This window comes from Vigna unguiculata, chromosome 3 (genome assembly GCF_004118075.2).
Source record: "Vigna unguiculata cultivar IT97K-499-35 chromosome 3, ASM411807v1, whole genome shotgun sequence".
Classification (NCBI taxonomy): Eukaryota; Viridiplantae; Streptophyta; class Magnoliopsida; order Fabales; family Fabaceae; genus Vigna; species Vigna unguiculata.
This window is the reverse complement of record NC_040281.1, coordinates 57,834,830-57,855,477: the sequence shown is the minus strand read 5'-3', so window position 1 is coordinate 57,855,477 and position 20,648 is coordinate 57,834,830. Positions and strand designations below refer to the sequence as shown.

Below are 20,648 nucleotides of genomic sequence, written 5' to 3'. Positions count from 1 at the left end.
ATCATTTAATAATTATTCCTCGATAAAAAATCATCCGTATATACTAATAAATTTTGACTATGAGTAAAAATCGTTAATAAGTATTACAGTATAGTTCCTTCTCATTTTTCTCCTCTTACTCGTTTTTCATCTTCTTATTTTTCTCCTCCTCATTTTCCTCCTTATTTTCCTCCTCCACCACTAACACCTTTTGTTGTTGTTATTCGTCATTCCACCACTACTACTTGTTATCATTGTTGTCTCTATCACCTTGTCATTATATCCTTTTTATTTCCTTTCTCTTCTCACCTCTCTCATATTAATGTATAAAAATACTTCATAGGATTTTGTTGGAAATTTGACGTCTAATTTAATTGACAAATTTATTAGTAGATTTTCAAAAAATAAAATTACAAATGAATTGTCAAATAATTTTCAAAAATTTAAGTATTTAACAAATTAAAAAAAAATCATTATAAACATATTTAATCATGTCTAAAGCAAAATTTTTGACACCTATATATCATCGATGAAAAAACAACAATAAAACTATTAATCTATCAATGAATTTTACCGATATAATTGTTATCGACAAAAAATCCATTTGTACTTAAAATTTTAATCAAGTGATGTATTTTGTCAACAAATTTAACCATAAAACTTTGTATAAGTAATTAAAATATAAAATTTATTAATAAAATTCACTAATAAATTTAATTTTAGGCTTTGTTCACTTTAGAAGATAGGTTTGGGAGAGAGGAAAATGAAGAGTTGTAGTGGTTTAGAGAGTGAATTGTGTGTGTGTGTGTTTTTTAAGAAATTTGAGAGTGAAGGTGAGTAAATCGATGTAAGAATTTGTAAGTGATTTGAATGATGTGATAGATATAAAATAAAATTTTAATAGATGTAAGATTACAATTTTGTTCTTATAGTTAAAATTAAAATATTATTACTATTAATATTAATATCAATTTATTATTATTATCATTATTAATTATTAATATTATTATAAATTGTTATAATTTTAAATGAAAATTTTTGGAGTAAGTGAGTAACTTTTATATATAAAAAATTAAAATAATGTTAAAAATAAACGTTTAGTTTCTTTCTCTCTCCAAAATCCTTCTTATTCCATAATCATGCTTGCATCCTTCTCTCTCGTAATGATAATGATATTTTGACCCACTTTTTTCGACTCACTTTTAACCCATCCTTCTCATCATCCTTAGATCATCATATCACATCACTTACAAAAAATCAAAATAGATAAGTGAAGAGTGATCAAAGTGCTAAGTTAAAAGTGAGTAAAAAAAAGGGTTAAATATCATTATCCTTCTCATAATTATTATTTTTTTCTCCTAATTAATTCCTCCACCATGAAATATCCCAACATATAGGGTAATTGTGTAAAATAAAAATCTACACCTTCAAATATTCTCCTTGAAGGGTGGATAAGTGAATGGTGAAATTCTGCACATCTGTCATCGCCAATCTCTACCAATAAGTGGAAGTGAACATAATGTTTCCTCGCTCTCCTATCTTCTTGCACGACAAATCTATCAAAGTCAATAGATCTTTCGTGTTGATAAAATTATGTTAGTGATTAAGTAGATTCTTTATAAAGATGTTTAAATAAGTTGTTATGTTTGAAAAGAAGAAAAAGAAGGTAGAGAAGATTTAGAATATTGCCTAAAATTAAAAGGAAAAAAATTCTTAGTACTCTAAGAATATGTTTAAAATTTGTTGTTAATATATATCAATTGTGAATCGTGATCGAGGTTGAATGGAATAACACACAATTAAAAGTTAGTTTGATGTGAGTGTGAATGTTTGATCGAATAAAAATAATAAATAGAAGTGAGAGAGAGCCTATAAAATAATAAGTATATTGTTTTCCTACAGTTATATTTAAAATATATTACATTTAGGTTTTGTTAGAGTATTGTTTATATGGTTGGATTAAGTAACCAAATTGAGGACAGAGCTCACCCAAATATCAGAGATTCACAAGGTAGGTGAAGTAAACCATCACCACCAAATTTAACATCTTTTGCATATTTCAAAATTCATCCATCATTTATTATTATATAAAATTTCATTATAATATAAAAAAATAAATTATAAATCAAATCTCAAATAAAAATAAAAATTGCAGTTCACACCATAAACTAAGATATTATAAAAAAATATAAATAAATGAAGATGAGTTATCAACTAAACTATGTTTTCAACGAAAAACATTATATAAACTTTGAATTATCTAAATATTTTAGATATTTTTAATAATATAGTCTATACACAATTTGAAATAATTCGGCATATATTATGTTCAAAATTAATTTAAAATTTATTATAAAATTAATTAGAATTAAATATGTTTTTATTTTTTAATTTTTAATGAAAATTTAATTTAATTTTTATTAAAATCTTTACACTAATTTAATCTTTTATCTTTATGCATAATTTATTTTTTTTAAATTAATTTTTGTTAAATTAATTTAACGTTTTTTTATCTGAATGATGTAAATAAAATAAAATAATACAATAAACATATATAAAATGACAAATAAATTTAATTTTAAAGTTAAGAAATTAAATTAATTTAAAAGTTATAAAAGAAATAATTTCAATTCTCACGTGACAAAGTAACTAAAAGATATTTAATCCAAATTTTATCCGTGATAATTCTCTTCGCAGTTCATCATGTATCCTTCCATCTAACTTGTACAAATCGCTACTACTTTACAGAAAATCTGGAGAGTTGCGAATCGAACGAAAGGAATTAGTTAGCGAAAGTGGAATGCGATTCCCTCTTATTTCCCGCGCCCCCGTTCCTTTTCTTTCTACTGCCTTCTTTAAGTTCAAATCTGCATCTTCTTGCACTAGGGTTTGTCACATGGCCGCTTCACCTTCCGACGATGCGGTTCGCAATGACACTCCTTCTGCTTCCTCCGTCATTGACTTCCTCTCCATCTGTCAACGCCTCAAGGTGCTTATTTCTAACGAGCTTTCTATTTTGTAATGTAGTACTTCGTTTTTCAGAAGTACCGGAGAAATTATCCAGATAACCGCCGATTAATTTCGCTTACTAAAACTGTCAGAACTAGTTAACCTTAGATTAATTTCAGAATGAAATTTGTTTGTATTGTTTGACTTTAAGTGACTTCAATAAAAGCTAGATTTCACTTGTTCCGTTTCGTTTCGTATTTTGTGCTTTGCCTGCTTTTAATTTGTAGTGCTTAACTTGTTTGAGTTCTGTGTGGTATGTGAAACAGACAACAAAGAGAACAGGGTGGTTACGAAAAGATGTTAAGAATCCAGAATCTATTGCTGATCACATGTATCGAATGGGCTTGATGGCGTTAATTGCACCAGATGTTTCCGGTTTTGACCGAAACAAGTAAATTCACGTTCCTTTTACCTTAGATGATTATACGATTCTTAATGACTTTATTTTTGTAATAAACTTGGAAAGAATATGAAGGGAGGTAGGTTTTCTGAAATTTGTTTGTGTTTGTTTATTTCAGGTGCATTAAATTGGCTATTGTTCATGACATTGCAGAAGGTATGCTAATCTGCCACTTGCTTTCACATAATTGTCTGTGCCTGGTTATAGTGGTTCTGCATGCCTTAAGTATTGTTTACGAATAATGATATAATATTGTGGACAATTTAGGCTAACTTCTGCTAGAAATGTAAATAAACTTGAAACAGTAGACGAGATTGAGTGGAATACAAGGGAAAGTTTAGGTTTGAATTTTGAAATAGATTCGTTACACAATATATAGTGTGTTCTAGATGGAAATCCTAACTGCAACAAGTTATGTTATGATGCCAAGCGATTAGTGATTTAGAAACTAATATACATTCATGCGCATGCATTTCTGCCCTCTATTTTACTGTTTCCATGTTTCACTCCATGAGAACTTGATAAATGCCAAAACCACTAGAAGTCCACCTTTGTAAATCCGTTTTACTTAGTGTTAGTTGATGCATGCAAATTCACAATGCTTTCATAACCCCTACATCGAGTTTACTACGGAGGCATAATTTGGGTTTTCAAGTTATTAGAAGCTTTAATATAAGTGTTTTACAATAATATTATATTTCTCATGCCTTCTCTTCAGAGCTCAGGTCTGCAGTTTCATTTGTTCACTTTGGTGCTTTGTTTAACAGCAATTGTTGGAGACATAACGCCAATGGATGGGGTGTCTAAACAAGAAAAGAGTCATCTCGAACAAACAGCATTAGATCATATGTGTAAAGTACTTGGAGGAGGATCTGCAGGTATTTTTCAGTCTGTAGTCTGTACATGACTTTGTTAATGTGAGGATGGAGAAAACTCACACCCCTTGGTTTTTAATTGAATTTTCATATTGAAGCGACGGAAATAACTGAGTTGTGGATGGAGTATGAATCAAATACTTCTCTAGAAGCTAAATTCGTCAAGGACCTTGACAAGGTTGGTGGCTGTTTTGCTAGTGTCTTTCAGTGAGACATAGGTTATAACTTTTGACTTGTGTGTAATTTGGTGCGTATATGATCAAGAGGTCCTCATGAGGGGTATATATAGAGTGAAGAGAGAAATTGGGGGAATGGGAAAGGGCTGTTCCATTTGGGGGGGTATTGAACTTATCCTGAGAACTTGCCATGTCCCATCCAAGTGAGCTTTGCTTAGGATTACTTTTTTATTCATTTTAATGAGATATTGTGATTCATGAATTATGTTCATTGAATGGGGAAAGATGGTATAATATGTGTAATGCTGTTCCTCTATTGGATTTATTGTCAGGCAGATGATTTTAATTTATTTAAAATTATTGTCACTTTTTTGTCTGAATGCCTTTGGGTCTCGCCAAATTCACAACTAGTTATCCTGATTCTCTAAATTCTGTTCTATACAGGTTGAGATGATACTCCAAGCTTTGGAATACGAAGATGGTGAGACAATTTTTTGAATTTTATTTTTCTTCACATCTTTTCACTTTGTGATGATTATATTCAGGCCTTTTTAAATCATCTGGATAGTTTGGCAATTCTTATAATAAATATCTACAGAGTAATCTATATATGTTCAAGGAATTTGTTTAAGTGAAATGATGTTGAGTTTTGGGCACATGGTTTTCCTGGACTGAGTGGATCACCTCAATAATTAAGACAAGCTTGTTGGAGAGGCACGTATACTTATGAGTTTTATCATGCTCGCCAACAAATGAGCAACTATATCTAATATTTTGGCTAGAATTTTTCAGAATTTGTTGTCTATAGGATATCATTAATGATATGTTATATTAAAATAAGAATGATGAGGGCCAACAACTATTTAACTGCGCATTCATATATTTTTTATACAAATGTTTCTAATCATTAATTTTATGCAATGTTGGTCCTTGTTCATAGAATTTAAAAAATAATAGCCTTATATGTTTCTTCTTCCGTTAGATTGAATAGAATATCCTTTACTATGTACTTATATGATGGATTGACTTCTCAGTTGTAATGATATTGTCGGGAATTATACAGGTTGCTTCCTACTAGTTTTTAATTCTAGTACATGTTGCATTTAGAGTTAAAACTTTATATTAGTAAACATTGAAATGAAGGGGTGTTTTGGTTATTTCTTTCAGTGTTATAACCCTCATGGTTTAGATCTTCTGAAATTTTCTTCCTTGACTTTTTGCAGAGCAGGGAAAAGATTTGGAAGAATTCTTCCGGTCAACTGCTGGTATGAATTTTTTCAAAGTGTGGTTTATTACTTTGTATTCAGAAATTGAATGAATGAGGCTAGATATTTTGGTATTTGTGAATAAGAAGAAATCCCACATTTATGATTTTCTCTTACCTGCTCCTTTTTGTGTGTGGAACAATGATGTTAAGCCTCAGCAGTAACTGCTTGCTAACATGATATTGAATGTCATATATAACATCTCAAAATCGACATTTCTAAATCGCTTACTTGATTTGTGAGTTTATCCCATGACTTTGATATGCTGCATATTTTTGTTCACTTGGTAAGGAGTTGATCTTGGATTGGAGGACGTTGGATGGATTTTTCACTTGTTTACGAAGTATCCATTTCTGCTTTTTATGGTTAGATAATGTGTTGGGAAAACTTTACCCTTGTGCAGGGAAGTTCCAGACTGAAACTGGCAAAGCTTGGGCATCAGAGATAGTATCGAGAAGGAAGAATAAATTCTCCATTACGGATCGCCCTTTCAATAATGGGAAAGGATAGATAGGAGGTTGTATTTGGTTTGTTATGTGAGTCTTGTGTTCTTTTGTTCACTTGGCAAGAAAGGTAACAGGGGTTAGAGGTATGCATGAACTGCAGACCAGTGGTGCATGAAGCTGAGTCTGAGACCACCTAATAAGTTGAAGCTGTGCATGAAGCAGCAAATGGTTAATTTCCCTAGGAAATTTAGTGTGTCGCATAATCAACTTTGTTCAACTGTGTCTAACTTTCATTAGTTCTGATTACAAACAGTGGATCTATAGCTAATGTTCTTTAAAAAGATAGACTCATTGGACACATCATATAGCTTGCGTTGGAGAAGTTTGGAACTAGCGAAAAGCACCTTATGGCGTAGGACAAGTCACGCTACTGGCGACTTTATGGTTTAGGAAACGAATATACAATGAGGAAGCTAGAACTTTCAAAGTGGGTCGGAACCCGTGAGTCAACCGGCCCACCACGGGTTCGGACCGGGTTGGGTTAAATTTTTTTATAAATTTTAATATGGATTGATTTTTGACTCGGTTCACTTAGAACTCGGTTCACCTGGGTTGAACTCATTGTGAGTCAGGTTGGCACATCAACCTGCAAATAAAGAGTTACACAAGTGTTTTTGGTTAAATTGAGTTTTGCATTTGGGTCATGTTAGGTTATTTTTTTAGTCAATATATAGATAATTTGGTATTTATTTATTTATTTTAGTTTGTATTTGGATTAAAAATTAGTTTTTTAATTAAGTGAGCTAACTTTTAACCCACCAATCCGTGGTGGGCTGAGTCAGGTTCGGATTTTTTGGCTCACTAATAAGTGAGTCGGGTTGGGTTGGCTCATTAAGTGATTAATTCATGGTGGGTCGAGTCTGGTTGGACTGGGTTACCGGTTTTGTTAGCTCTAGAGGAAGCCCTAGCAGTTATTTTAGGACAGTGATATTTTGATAACTAAAATTTAACAACTTTTTCTTATGAATTGAGGTAGTATCTTCTGCATGATTTTAGAATATAGAGGAGTGAGAAAATGAAAAAATAAAAAGCTATTTAAAAGATTCCATCTAATATTATAAAATAAAGTTTTCAAAATATAATTATTAAAAAGTTATTTTTATCATATATATATATATATATATATATATATATATATATATATATAATATAAAGTCAACTGATTTTAAGTGAATATTTTTAAAATGTAAATTTAGGTAGAATGCTAATGTTTATTGTAGATGGAGACTACTAAATTTATTTTACTTTTAATTTATAAAATGCAAAATAATTAATTTAATAATCGTCTTACAGCATACTATTTTTTGTTTCTTATTACGTTATTAATTTAGTAGACAACCTTATATTATAAATCATTGATTTAAAAAGTGAGGTCCTATTTCTTAAAGGTTTTATTCGGTATTTCTTGAAAATTAGTTAACCAAATAAACTTTAACTATTTATCGATTAGACTTATAAACATTTGTTTGTCGATCTAAAATACAGTCTCTTAACTTAATATTTCGTAATTAATAAAAATTAATATATAAACTATTTGCATCGGTTTCATAAATATATTCATGATATTGAATTCTCTTTTGATTCGAAGTTCAATAAAAAATCCATGCATCTTTTTTCAATAGTTATATTTTTGTATTTTTATAGAAATGGAATTGTGACAAATATGGCAGAAAGAAATAAAGATGAAGATATATTTAATTTGAATTGTTTTACGTAACAATCCAAATTTCTTCTAATATATATATTGATTAAGTTCTTACTAATCATAATGACTTTGTGATATTAATAATCGGAGATCAAACTAATATATATTAGACCACATTGTATTTTAAAATACATTCAAAATAAACTCATAAATACAAAACATAAAATATGAACTTAATATTTCTTTTGTTAAATGGATAATCTAAGATATTTCTATACTAATCCTTTAGCTTCTCATTCCAGTTTATGTGCTACTGTCACCTTCAGCTCCTAACACATCTTCCGTGTATAAAAATATAGCATCATCGCGTTAGGAAGAAAACAAGAGACACGCAATTGCAAGGGTAAACTAATGTATAAAAAATGATGAGCAATCATATACAAAAATATAGTAACATATCAAACTAATTATGAATAATATCGAAGTATATTTGATATAAAATAAGCTTTTGAATCATCTTATCTTGTTTCTCCATATATTACTACACAAATACTCACTCAATGGCTATAATTTTTAAAGACCAACATAAAAACACAAACAATGCATTTAAAAGAATAAGCTTAATATGAAAAAAATAATAACTTATAATAAAGATTATCAAAACAAATCTTTGCTAGAAATCAATCCTTAACTTAGTCTTTCTTTATTTTTCCCTTTATACAACTCCATTACTTAATTCCAATAACCCATTCAACAATACATTTCATTACATGAATCAGCAAAAAATGTAATTAGTTCACATTCATCAATTCAATTAACATGTATTAGTCCACATGACTAAGCCCAATGGCTCAAACAAACATAATTCCAAAGAGAATCAACAACAAAATAAATATAGACTATGCTTCTGGAAGACTAGTGTATAAGATAGACTCATGAGATTCTGCACATGTCATACTTACCACAATCTCATTCTTTTTTACAACTTGTTATCAAATGGAACTCACTTATCTCATCCAATCATGATAGAGTTAACATTGCTAGCTTCCTGAGTATGCCAAGTAAAGCTTCCTTCGACTTTCACCACCTAAGTATTTACCTCCCTGAGTATGCCAAGTCAAGATAGTCTCATATAAATTCTCTTCGATACACTTTGACTAACCCTATACTAGTAACTCCTCGTTGGAAATAACTAATCTAAACTATTATATCACAACCAAAACTTCTCAACCAAACATTCATCAACAGACAACTCAATCCAATCATCATTTCAAATCAAGGTATGAAAGCATCATTATAGATTTCTCTAACATAAAATCTTCAAATTCTAAACATTTATTGAAAATCATGCGCGTGCAATCAATTATGCTCGACATGTAATCAATTACCAAAGAAGATAACATATGTATCCATGTTCCTAATTAACTTATCAATCAAACAAAATTTCAAAGTCACAGATTCTTACTATGCAACTCAAATCAAACAATGCCAAAATAAATTCATAAATTTCTCAACAATAGATACTCAATAAACTTCATATTCCTTAATAATTCAATTTCTCATATCTTTATATACCAATTTCTCTATGCTTCTACTCTCTTTAAGCCTTACCCTTCATATAACAATAAAGTCATAAGTATAATCACCTCACCGCATCAGAGACATAAACCATCAAACTCAAAGAAATCACTTAGTCATGCAATTATAAAAATCACATTCAATTAATAAAGTTTCTACTTATATAACTTTTACATTACTACTTTCATACCAATTTCATAATGTAATAGCACTGGTAGTTTCACCCCACTTAGGAACTTCACAATACAAACCCAAAAATCCCTTCCTCTCACAAATTCTAAACTTTCTCTAGTCCAAGGAAAATATTACCACTACAGATATTATGCATTAAACTTATACTTCTCTTAAGAAGTTCTATTTTTTTTTTCAACAACATTCAATCAAAACAATCATACCATCAATTAATATCTTTCCAAAAATAAAATAGATTATAAAAGAATGAAAATAACTTCACTGTTTATCTAACTCCGCTCCCCTGACCTAAACAACATGACACATGAAAAATCACTATCTACGATATCAAAGCCCGACCAAGGATGAAGGCTAATTTTTAGGATCATGAATAGATAAGAATTTATTAAGAACGAAAGATGTGGAATGAAATTAATCGTAGGCTTGCATGCAAGGGAACACATATTGCTTTCAGAGAATGAGTAGAAATTTCAAACTCACCACTAAAAAAATTTGACTGAGGGTTTTAATAGGGTTCTTCGCGTATATTACTCTAATAGTGTTGATTCTTCTAAAAGGATGGAAACTGATTCAAAATTTTAGAAGAGAAAATAAAGTTTTTGGAAGATCTAAATTTATAGAGAAGAAAAGAGTTTTATGAAAAAACTGAATCTTTTGGATGTCACATTTGACATATCAGAAATACAAAATGTAAGAAAGTAAATTAGAAAAAGTAAATTACCAAAGATAAAAAAAAAATTGATGAAAAAAATATACAAAAGTAATGATCCAACTTGTAGCAATAATCATTATATTTGTCATTATCCTATTCACGACGTTTTTAGAGTGTTTAACTTGTAAATATAATTTGTGTCACATTTTTTACATAAACAACTTATTTAAATGTTTTCTCCTTTTTCTCTGAAGTTAAGCTAAACTAAAACAAAACAAAATTACATAAGTCGCCTTCATTGTTTAAAAATCGTCCCCTCTACATCAGTTATGACTACTAAGCCATGCTTATAGTGGTTACGTCGTAAATGTCTTTTCGATCTCGCACAATTTACCTTTAGATCTGTATAGTGAACGTCTTTCTCAATTTGATTTTTAGTACTAGACCATTCTTCAATCTCCATTCCTATGCTAGCTTTATCTATCTCATTTATTTCGACTTTTGTCTTTTGATTCTCTGTGTAACCATTCTTAATATTGTGCTCAATATCTTCATTGTTTCATGTGGTTATTCTCGATTTCAATCTCCCGACTTATTTCTTAAATTTTGTTTCTTAACTAAAGTTTTTAGTACTATTAACTTTTTATTTATCAAAAGAGATATCACATACACATTGTTTATAATTAGGTGAAAAGAATTTCCTCCACTCATTTTAAACTATCTTTATTTTTTATTTATATTTATTTTTAATTATGTATTCATTTCATATTAAAAACAACTTCACACTATAACTTAAATTGTTTGTCAAATATAAATATAGTTTATATATTTAATTTTTAAACACAGTAGAATTTTTAATGTTAGAATCTACGTTAATTTTAAAGTAGAATTATAATTATAATTATAAACAAACAAATAATTACTGATCCTGCTAAAATATTAGTTATATTATGATTTGTCAGTTTTTTTCCTTTATTTTTCTTTTCTCCGTTGTGCGTAATATCATTATTCTTTTTTTTTTTCTTGTCTTTTTAATTAATTTTTGGTGGCAGGAAAAAGGTCATCTACAATTACACAGACACTAAATAAAATCTAAATCGATATTAATTTTGACACTTTGATATGAAAGATAAAAACATAAATGAACGGCGAGATGTTTAAACCGGACACTTGAGTTTCTAGGAACCGGAGAGGATCAATGGTGGTTGTATAAAAACTAAAATTCGTTGGGAATGGGCGCGTAAAAGCAAGGGTACGATTCTTCGCAGTTTGTGGCCATACACATTCACATTCACATACACATACTTTTCCCAATACGGATACAAAATCTCCTTTTTCTTCCTCGATCTTGATTCAACCCTGCACAATCAAATGGCCTCTCTTCGTATTCGTACCCGTCTCCCTCTCTGTTTCTCCATACACGTACGTATGACGCTACACTACTCTCATTCATTTTCCTTCAACCACACTCATTCATTCTTCTCTTTCATTCTTCACAGGGGACGCTGCTTTCACGTTCTCCACTCCACCAAGGTCTTTTCCCTGTCATCACTTTTTTTCTTCACTTTTACCTAGTAGTAGTTGTTATGCCTTTTACCTGTTTGTGTTTTTTATTCTGTAATAGTAGAAATAGAAAAAAAATGAATAACGAATCGCGCTTAACGACTGCGTCACAAACCGTTTTGCTGAGACGTGTATAATTCAGGGTTTTCGGGAAGCTCCCGAAGCTACAGCGTCGTTGAATCTTCGCAACATTGTTTACTGAAGTCCGATGAGGAAGAGATATCCGCGCTCCGTCGCGAATTCGAAGCCGTCAAACAGAGTTTTCTCTCTATTCCTGATGCGCTCAGAAGAATGCCCAAAATGAATCCTAAAGGTTTGTTGCTTTAATATTTCTTTTCGGAATTATGTTGATAGTTTTTATTTTATATTTTTTATTTATTTTTAATCTTATGTTATTTGATTAGGCACATATGTGAATAGGAACTTGAGATTGGATAAATTGCAAGTTTATGGGTTCGACTATGATTACACTTTGGCGCATTACTCGTCGCATTTGCAGACTTTGATATATGACCTTGCCAAGGAGTATTTGGTTGGTGAGGTTAGCTCTGACAACCGCTCTGGCTGTGTGTTTTCATGGCTGTGGTTCCTTTGCTTACTCGTCTTGTTGCTTCTTTCAGCTTAGGTATCCGGAGGTTTGCTTGAGTTTTAAATATGATCCAACTTTCCCCATTAGAGGCCTATACTATGATAAGGTAAAAGGGTGCCTCATGAAGCTGGATTTCTTTGGTTCGATTGAGCTGGATGAATGCTTCTATGGTAGACGGAAGGTATTTGGAGCTCCTTGTTTTGTTTCATTGGCAGTTGAATGCACCTCTTTATAACTTACTTGGTTTTAAACTCTATGAAGTGTTTCCATGGTTCTGAAAATTCACACACAGTTGGCACTTTGAGTTTTATTTTATAGATTGCACGAGTTCAGATTAAATGGTAGTTCTATTTGACAAACGTCAGTTAGCATGGTTTGTCTGTTTTTACATAAATTAAAATAGCGCCAGTAACAGTTTTTTTTTTTTTTTTGCGTCGATTTCTTTCTATTGAATAATTTTACAGCTAGATCAAAGGGAAATACATGACATATATGGCACTCGGCATATTGGTCGTGATCAAGCTCGATCACTTGTTGGTTTGATGGATTTCTTCTGCTTTAGTGAGGTTAGTTCCTTGTTATACTGTTAATAAATAATAACTTTTGCTTTTGTATTGTGTAATATTAGAGCTTTACCTAAGTGAACTATCATGCTGTGAGGTTTGTACTCTTATTCATATGTCAAAGAAGATTATCATTATTCCGTGTATGCATGTCATAAAATTGGGCACAAATAATTGACTGCCATCCAGAATGGCCATACTGTAGTATCTTTCTGTGTTTAATTTGAGCCACTACAACATATGAAGCAGTCATAGGATGTAGGGAAAAACTAAATCTTGTACGAAAAAAAGTTACTTCCTACCGGGGCACAATTTTTAAATATTTGTATGGTGATTAGATATTTTTTATTTTTGAAAAACAAAAGGAAAAACCCAAAAAAATAGTTTTGGTGCTTAGTTGCTTTTCCAATAAGCTAATATCAAAGCAGAAGTACCGTTTTCAAAAGTTTATCAAATTGCACGCACCCTTAATGAGACTTGACCAAGTATATTCAATCCTAATTGCGCTTTCTTCTTTAATTGATCATTTATTATTATGTTGTTCACTGTTGCACTCAAAGTGATAGATAGAGACCTTCTTAGACTCTTGTGGGGTTGGATCTTCCATTCAAGCTTCAAGACTTTAGAGAACCTTCTTGGATGTAAGAATTTGCACCAGTTGGGAATCTTCGTGAGTTATTGAAGGTTTTCTTGGTTGGACATGGTTTGGCTGGATTCTTGATGGTTCAAGGAGAGGTTGCTGTCGGCTATGTTGAATTTCTTGATTGGTACTTAGAGGTAAGGACAATCATAGGTTGTGGAAGCTATTGGGAGAGGTTAGGATAATGTTTCTTGAATACTTGAAGGATTCTTGGATTCTAACTTGCTTTGATATTTCGGCCAAGCAACAAAAGCATAAGGTGAAAATTATTTTAATTATGAAAGTATGATGTTGGTAATCTAAGGAGGCCGAGAAGATTGAGTTTAGTTTAGGAGGAAAAAAGTTCTTTAAAGACAAAGTAGGCTTTGATTCTTTATGAGGTTTGGCCTTGAGGTTTGGTTTGTTAGGTGATGTTCTTGGTTGCAAGAATGATGAATTTTGATGGCTAAAGGAGGAGGTGTGCACAAGCTCAAAAGAGCAAGAGCAGAAGGAAACCAAGAATGGTTAGGAGAAAAGAGGAAAGAACAAGACTAAACAAAAACGTTTACCTTGTAAAAAAAACGATTTCTTAGTACGTGGGTTCATAACTCAACTTCACAACATTGGCGTGTGTATATATATATATATATATATATATATATATATATATATATATATATATATATATATATATATATATAATAGCTCCATAGCTCCAAAGAACTTAATTAGGGATAGCCTCTTACAAAAACGACTTATAGACAAGGGAATCAAGCAATAGGAAAATAATATCTTCTAGTGGAAGCACATCCACAAGTACTAGCAGAAATATAAGTACATCATAAATTTAACGTGATTAGACACCTCAAGACCTCTATGTCTACAAATAGTCAACAAAATATTATTAATCAATATTGCAATTTTTTGGCAAAAAGTGCAAATCTTCGTATAATTTTTCTTGCAAAATTGTAAACCTTTATGTGCAATTTTTCTAGTTAAAAATGCAAATAGAATTTTTTGGAAAAGATTGCAAACATTTCTAGTGCAATTTTTTTGGACAAAATTGTAAACCTACACAACTACCAAAGTCTCCCGTACACATAAGAGACTATTGAGTTGTAAACATGGTATCAGGGTCATGGGTTGCCTATCCTAACAAAGTTTGTTGTTTGTTGGGTTTATTATTCCACCTGTTATAGGATCACTATTAATGTCTAGACCTACGCTTGAGATATATATGCTTTGGTGTGAGAATGTGTGTTGGAAGTCTATATCGACTAGAGATAAAGTCAATTTACAATATATAGATGAGTGCAGTTTTGTGAGGTTAAGTAAGGGTTAAAGTTTACTTCTTAATATACAGCCATATATATATATATATATATATATATATATATATTCAAATATTACCTTATTTTTTGTTGATGTGGGATTTCCAGCATGTTTCGATCATAAGCTTCAACAAGGAATTTTAGATAACAAACGTATGTGTCACCCATCATGAGATAAACAGAGAAAGATGGATACTTGAGTCTTTACTTAAGAAAAGAACCCTCCAAGAAGGCAGAAGTGGTCAAACACTCCCCTTTCTCACTCCTGTATCCAAACAAAGCTAAAGCACATCTCTTAGACTGTCAGGCTAAGCTATACCACTATCGCCAAGCAAGAACTATGTTGCCAATTTTTTGAAACTATAGAACTTACATTTTAAGGGAAAGCTCCTTTTATGGAGTTGATTCCCTTGGAAATTTGAAAAATCTACTGAAAGTTAAAAAAATCTCCTCCAATTTCATTTGCCTCTTCTTTGACTGTCTATTGACTTACGAAATCTCTTTCTATCCTAGGGCTGAGAACTGATTGTTTGCGTTGTTACTCTGTAGGCATGCCTTCTTGCAGATATAGTGCAGTACTTTGTTGATGCTAAGCTAGAATTTGATCCTTCCTATGTATATGAGGATGTTGTTCGTGCAATTGAGCATGTCCATCGAAGTGGCCTGGTACATCGAGGAATTCTATCTGATCCACGTAGATACATGGTGAAAAATGTAAGTTCCAACCATTTTGTTGATTTCCTTTAATTGGTATGAAGGAATGTGTTCAATGGATGCTGTAATAAGTGGTCATAATATGAGCAAAATGCTATCTCAGGGTCTATTATCTTAATCCATTTAAGTTTTATTTTGACAGTCGTACTATCTGTTATCAAGGTAGACATTGTTTTTTCGTGTTGTCTTATTATCAGATTGAATTATTTTATTCTCCTATTGAGACTTTGTAGCTTTTTCTTTTTCCTGTGATGAATATTTCAGGGAAAGATATTGCATTTTCTTAAGATGCTAAGGGAGCGGGGGAAGAAGCTTTTCTTGTTGACTAATTCTCCTTATTACTTTGTGGATGGAGGAATGCGTTTTATGTTAGAGGTATTTGATAGAAAAGAAACTATATCATGCATTTTGTGTTCTGGTGTAATTACTTATCTGGTCTCTATAGTTATAAAACTTTTCCTTCCTATTCTTAAAAAATCACCTTTTAGTGTAGTCTCTACACACATATCATTTTAATCCCTTTTAGTCTATATAGAGAGGACTAAAAGGTATTAAAAGTTATATGTATAAGGACTAAACGAGGATATTTTCAAGGATAAGGACTAGAAGGAAATATTTTTGTAACTATAGGTACCAAATGATTAATTACGATAGGATATGAGAAAATGAGAAAAGAAATTTCCTGAATGTGCTTAAGTGTATTTTTCACTTAGAATATTGATTTATTTACGATAGGAATGGTTACAAAGATAATAAATACGTACTACTTTTCAAGAGAACTATTCAAGTATCACAAGTTTCTAACATACGTTGAAGGATAATAAACAGTAAAGGCTTCTATTTCTAACAAAACCTAGGAATTTTTATTATGACTTCACTCCCACTTTACCACTTGCTGTTTAGTATTTGTTTCTTTTGCGGAAAGAGATGTTGCCCAATTATTGTCGACACACATGAAAATCACATGGTTCAATTGATTCAACAGCTTCAAAAGCTCCATCTCTAAAATACATATGCGTTTTTTTCTTTCATCCTGTTGCAAACTATTATTCAAAGAATGCAAAAACAGTATTGGTAGAATAATGAATGTGGTCAGTTATTATGATTAATGTAATTTACATTGACATGATGACGGAATCTGGAATGGAAATCCTCTGTACTTTTCAGTTTTCTTGCTGATTGCGTGCACTACTTCATTTTAGTAACTTGTGAAGATATATATCAAATTACGTCAGAATGTTGTGGAGGATAAAGGAGTTATGGTATTCTACTTTATTGTAAGGCATATATATCCACAAACCTTAGCATGGTGCTCACGTTTATTAGTAGATTTTGCTTTATCAGGTTAAAATGTGGAAAACCAATTACATTTAATTGTAGTTTGTTATGAGGGTCACATACATCAGTTCTGCGTTTGTCCACGATGTCATTTGTTGTAGCCGTTGACTATAACCTGGGTTTCTCTCTATGACCTAATTTCAATTATCTCACTCTTAATCCTTTAGTGTTTTTGAGTAAAATTATCGTGTTCTGAAATCTACCTGTGCTCATGAACGAGAATATGGAATATACTATAGACTTGCCCTGAACTTTTCTATAGGGAAGGGAAGGTGTATGGTGGAGTTATGGTATAGCACACGTATTACTTAGATAGTTGACACTGACACTGACAGTCAGGTCTCTTAAATTGTTATTTTGAAAGTTCCCTACTTTTTTTTAAATGTAATTTTTGTGGTTCATGATTATTTAGCACTTATCATTTCTGGACATAATTTCCTTGAGTTCATTCTTGAATTTTGATTAGGATTCTATGGATTGTAGAGACTCCTGGACGGAACTGTTTGATGTTGTGATTGCTAACGCCAATAAACCGCAATTTTATACATCTGAGCATCCATTCCGGTTTGTATCCCTTACATGTAATTTTATCATATGTGATATGGTGCTTGTTTTCTTTTCTAACTTAATTTTTCTTATTCTGATTCTGGTCTATTTTTTAGTAAGGGATACTTGGGAGTCACATTGTGCTATAGACTTATTTATTTTTATTAAGAACATAATAAAATTGATTTCGGGACGAGATCATTTAAATGTGGCTTTCATTAGGATTAAGTGATTGAAGGACTAGTAGAAACAAATAATTTTTCTGACAGGTAGTGTAGCTAACGTGGATATTTTCTTTTCAGAATCATTTTTTGCTAATTATTTAATTCCATTATTATCTCTTTGAATTTATATTCTTAAATTTTGAATTCTTTGCAAAGGTCCTGAAACATGCTCTTTCACGCAGTTGTTACGACACGGAGAAGGACACATTAACTTTTACCAAGGTTGATAAATTTCTTCCCGGTAAAATTTATTATCATGGATGCCTGAAATCCTTTCTCAAAATAACCAAGTGGAACGGCCCAGAGGTATGCTTTATTTGATGTCTGATAATAAACCATTGTATGCAATATTTCCATTTACTTACATGAATTTACGATAATTGTTAATTATAAAGCAAATACGGAATTTGACATAAATATTCTTTCACATGGAGTCCCTAAAATCCTAATATTCACATTTTTAATTAGGTGATATATTTTGGAGATCATCTATTTAGCGACTTGAGAGGGCCATCAAAGGCAGGTTGGCGTACAGCAGCAATCATCCACGAACTAGAGGCATGTGTGCCATCTAATCCATTTTCTCGTAGAATTTAGAGCTTGCTTGTCATTATTTCTCATGACTTCTGATAAATAGATCAGAGTTGAAATTCCTCCTTCCTTCTATGGGTTCTTAAATATGACTCCCTAAAAAACAGGCATGAAAATGTTGTATCATATTATGTTTGCTGAGGGCAAATATGTACAAGTTTAGATATTTTGTTGGTCGGGCTTCCAATGAGGTTAATTCATTTAACAGCATTCGTGATGGCTCTCATTATACTTGCCTGAGTTTGTGAAACTAATATCTGAGTCTTAAATGAGCTGTAAGTGTGAAACATGAACTCTAATTTACATAAGAGTCTCTCCCTCTTATCGGCCTGGCTTGCGAGTGTTGGTTCTCCTCATAAGTTGCACCAGCACCATAGCTTGGTTTACCATTGCCAGTGTGTATAAGCCCCTTGCTTACTTGTCCATACTGAGCGGTAGTGCAAGTCCCCTAGTGGTTGGCTGTAAGACACAGAACTCCATTGGCAGTGAGTTCTCTCTAATCAATAGGCCTAGCTTCAGAAAATAGTTACTAGGTTTTTTGCATTATTGTGCTTTTTTTTTCTTCATTTATTATTATATTGTCAACTTAGACAATGACGAAGACATTTATTTGCATTGTTGAAGTTTTTTTTTTTTTTTTCTGTCATCTATATGAAAACTGACCTTATCAAAAGTAAAATTTAATTTACCATTCTTGTACATGTGATGATGGTCGTTATGAATGTAAAGAACAGTAGTAGTTGAGTGTTTAACGTCTGTTGGTTACACAGTTGCTAAAGACGAATATCAATCTTTAGAATTCCTGTTGGTTATGCGGTTGCTACATTATTAATATAATTGTGCTTGGTAATGTTTTTTGAAGTTAAATTGTGCTTGCTGAATGCTCTCCTTCAAATTTATATGTTCCTTAATTAGGATCTGATGCCTGTAGAACTTTTTGTCATAGTTAACATCAGAACACAGACATTTATGAATTTGCTTCTTTAACAATGCAGAGCGAAATTCAAATGCAAAATGAAGATACCTACCGTTCTGAGCTGGTAACTTCACGTTTTTGTTCATATTGACATTACTTCTCTACAATTTCATACTTTTTAGCTCATATACCGTAGATGTTTTCATGTTATTTTCCCTGAGTGGTTGTATTGTATTGAAGACTCGGTGACTCATCAACTAAAAACTATTTTACTCTTATGTTAAGAGCTTGAGGTGTAAGTGATTCTGGAGAATTTTGGGATCAATAGTAGTTCATGCAAATGTTGTTATTTATCTTGTATACAGAGATTTCATAAAATTCAAATTGTAAAAAGTAAAAAAGGTCTGTTTGGTTGAGTAACAGACTAACAGTATAATTTATTTCTTTAACTACTGTTAGAGGTCTCACATTTTATGGATTGTATCCTGATGAAAAATGCAGGCAAAGTTTCATATAATACAAGAACTACTTGGTAAATTGCACGCAACCGCATGTAGTAGCTTGAGAACTCCAGCTTTCAATTCACTTCTGGAAGAACTTAATGGGGAGAGACAAAAAGCACGCAGCAAGATGAAGACGATGTTTAATAGATGTTTTGGAGCAACCTTCCAGACTAGCACAGGACAAGAATCTGCTTTTGCCTATCACATCCACCAGTATGCAGATGTTTATACCAGTAAGCCAGAGAATTTTCTTTTGCATTCACCTGAAGCATGGCTTTATGTTCCATTTGATGTCAAGATCTTGCCTCATCATGTCAAGGTAATCCATTTCTTCATAGTAGTTAATGTCACTTCAGCCTACTTTTTCTTTATATAACTTGTTGCTTATCCTCTTTCTTAGGTTCCTTCAACCTTCTTGAAAACTGGATGAACTGCACTCCAAATCATTCAAACTTCTAATAACGGAATAATGAGGTGACAAATCAACTAAGCATTTAATTTGTGAGAGGGACTACTGGAAGACAATTGCTGCTGTGAAAACGTCCATTCAATTTTATTCTTTTTGTTCTTCTTTCCCTAATTTCTTCTTGCCACTGCTAACTTTGTCTCGTATGCTTCAATTCATTATTTCTATCTGCTAACTATTCATTACGCAAAAACAACTTATAACTATTAAATTTATATTAAAAATAATTCATTAACGAGATTAAAAATAATATATAATGACAGTGACCATGATTATTATAGTGATCACAGAAATGATAGTGGATTTTCTTACGTTTTACTTTCTAATATAAGTAAAAATTACTTCTTTTCACTTTTTTTTTTAAATTTTATTCTTTTATTTTTATTCATTCTTGCGCATATCATTTGT

At 31.5% G+C, this 20,648-nt stretch overlaps 2 protein-coding genes across 3 annotated transcripts; both read left to right on the top strand.

Annotated features, from left to right (window-relative positions):
- Positions 1 to 2,654: 2,654 nt before the first annotated feature.
- Positions 2,655 to 6,731, top strand: LOC114175837 (HD domain-containing protein 2). Of its 2 annotated transcripts, none has more exons than XM_028060658.1 (8): positions 2,655 to 2,968; positions 3,255 to 3,379; positions 3,507 to 3,544; positions 4,156 to 4,266; positions 4,362 to 4,441; positions 4,884 to 4,920; positions 5,668 to 5,704; positions 6,108 to 6,731. In XM_028060658.1, the coding sequence occupies exons 1-8, from the start codon at positions 2,780 to 2,782 to the stop codon at positions 6,121 to 6,123; spliced, it is 633 nt and encodes a 210-aa protein (XP_027916459.1). In that variant the 5' UTR covers positions 2,655 to 2,779; the 3' UTR covers positions 6,124 to 6,731. The 2 variants fall into 2 exon arrangements, with proteins under 2 accessions (XP_027916459.1, XP_027916458.1); XM_028060657.1 differs by having other exon boundaries at positions 2,656 to 2,968; positions 5,663 to 5,704; positions 6,108 to 6,543.
- Positions 6,732 to 11,476: 4,745 nt separating this feature from the next.
- Positions 11,477 to 20,487, top strand: LOC114176711 (5'-nucleotidase domain-containing protein DDB_G0275467). The gene is made up of 14 exons (XM_028061839.1): positions 11,477 to 11,699; positions 11,777 to 11,810; positions 11,983 to 12,153; positions 12,245 to 12,381; positions 12,461 to 12,610; positions 12,894 to 12,995; positions 15,492 to 15,656; positions 15,921 to 16,031; positions 17,461 to 17,558; positions 17,947 to 18,070; positions 18,233 to 18,322; positions 19,351 to 19,395; positions 19,773 to 20,093; positions 20,175 to 20,487. Exons 1-14 carry the CDS (start codon positions 11,649 to 11,651, stop codon positions 20,202 to 20,204), a joined length of 1,629 nt encoding a protein of 542 aa, XP_027917640.1. The 5' UTR covers positions 11,477 to 11,648; the 3' UTR covers positions 20,205 to 20,487.
- Positions 20,488 to 20,648: the final 161 nt, after the last annotated feature.

Excerpts from the sequence above, each read along its gene's own strand:
- LOC114175837 (XM_028060657.1), top strand. The coding sequence starts at position 2,780 with ATGCGATTCCCTCTTATTTCCCGCGCCCCCGTTCCTTTTCTTTCTACT. Across the intron at positions 3,545-4,155 it reads TGTTCATGACATTGCAGAAG|CAATTGTTGGAGACATAACG; the intron begins GTATGCTAATCT and ends TTTGTTTAACAG. Across the intron at positions 5,705-6,107 it reads ATTCTTCCGGTCAACTGCTG|GGAAGTTCCAGACTGAAACT; the intron begins GTATGAATTTTT and ends ACCCTTGTGCAG.
- LOC114176711 (XM_028061839.1), top strand. The coding sequence starts at position 11,649 with ATGGCCTCTCTTCGTATTCGTACCCGTCTCCCTCTCTGTTTCTCCATA. Across the intron at positions 12,382-12,460 it reads AGGAGTATTTGGTTGGTGAG|CTTAGGTATCCGGAGGTTTG; the intron begins GTTAGCTCTGAC and ends TGCTTCTTTCAG. Across the intron at positions 20,094-20,174 it reads TCTTGCCTCATCATGTCAAG|GTTCCTTCAACCTTCTTGAA; the intron begins GTAATCCATTTC and ends CCTCTTTCTTAG.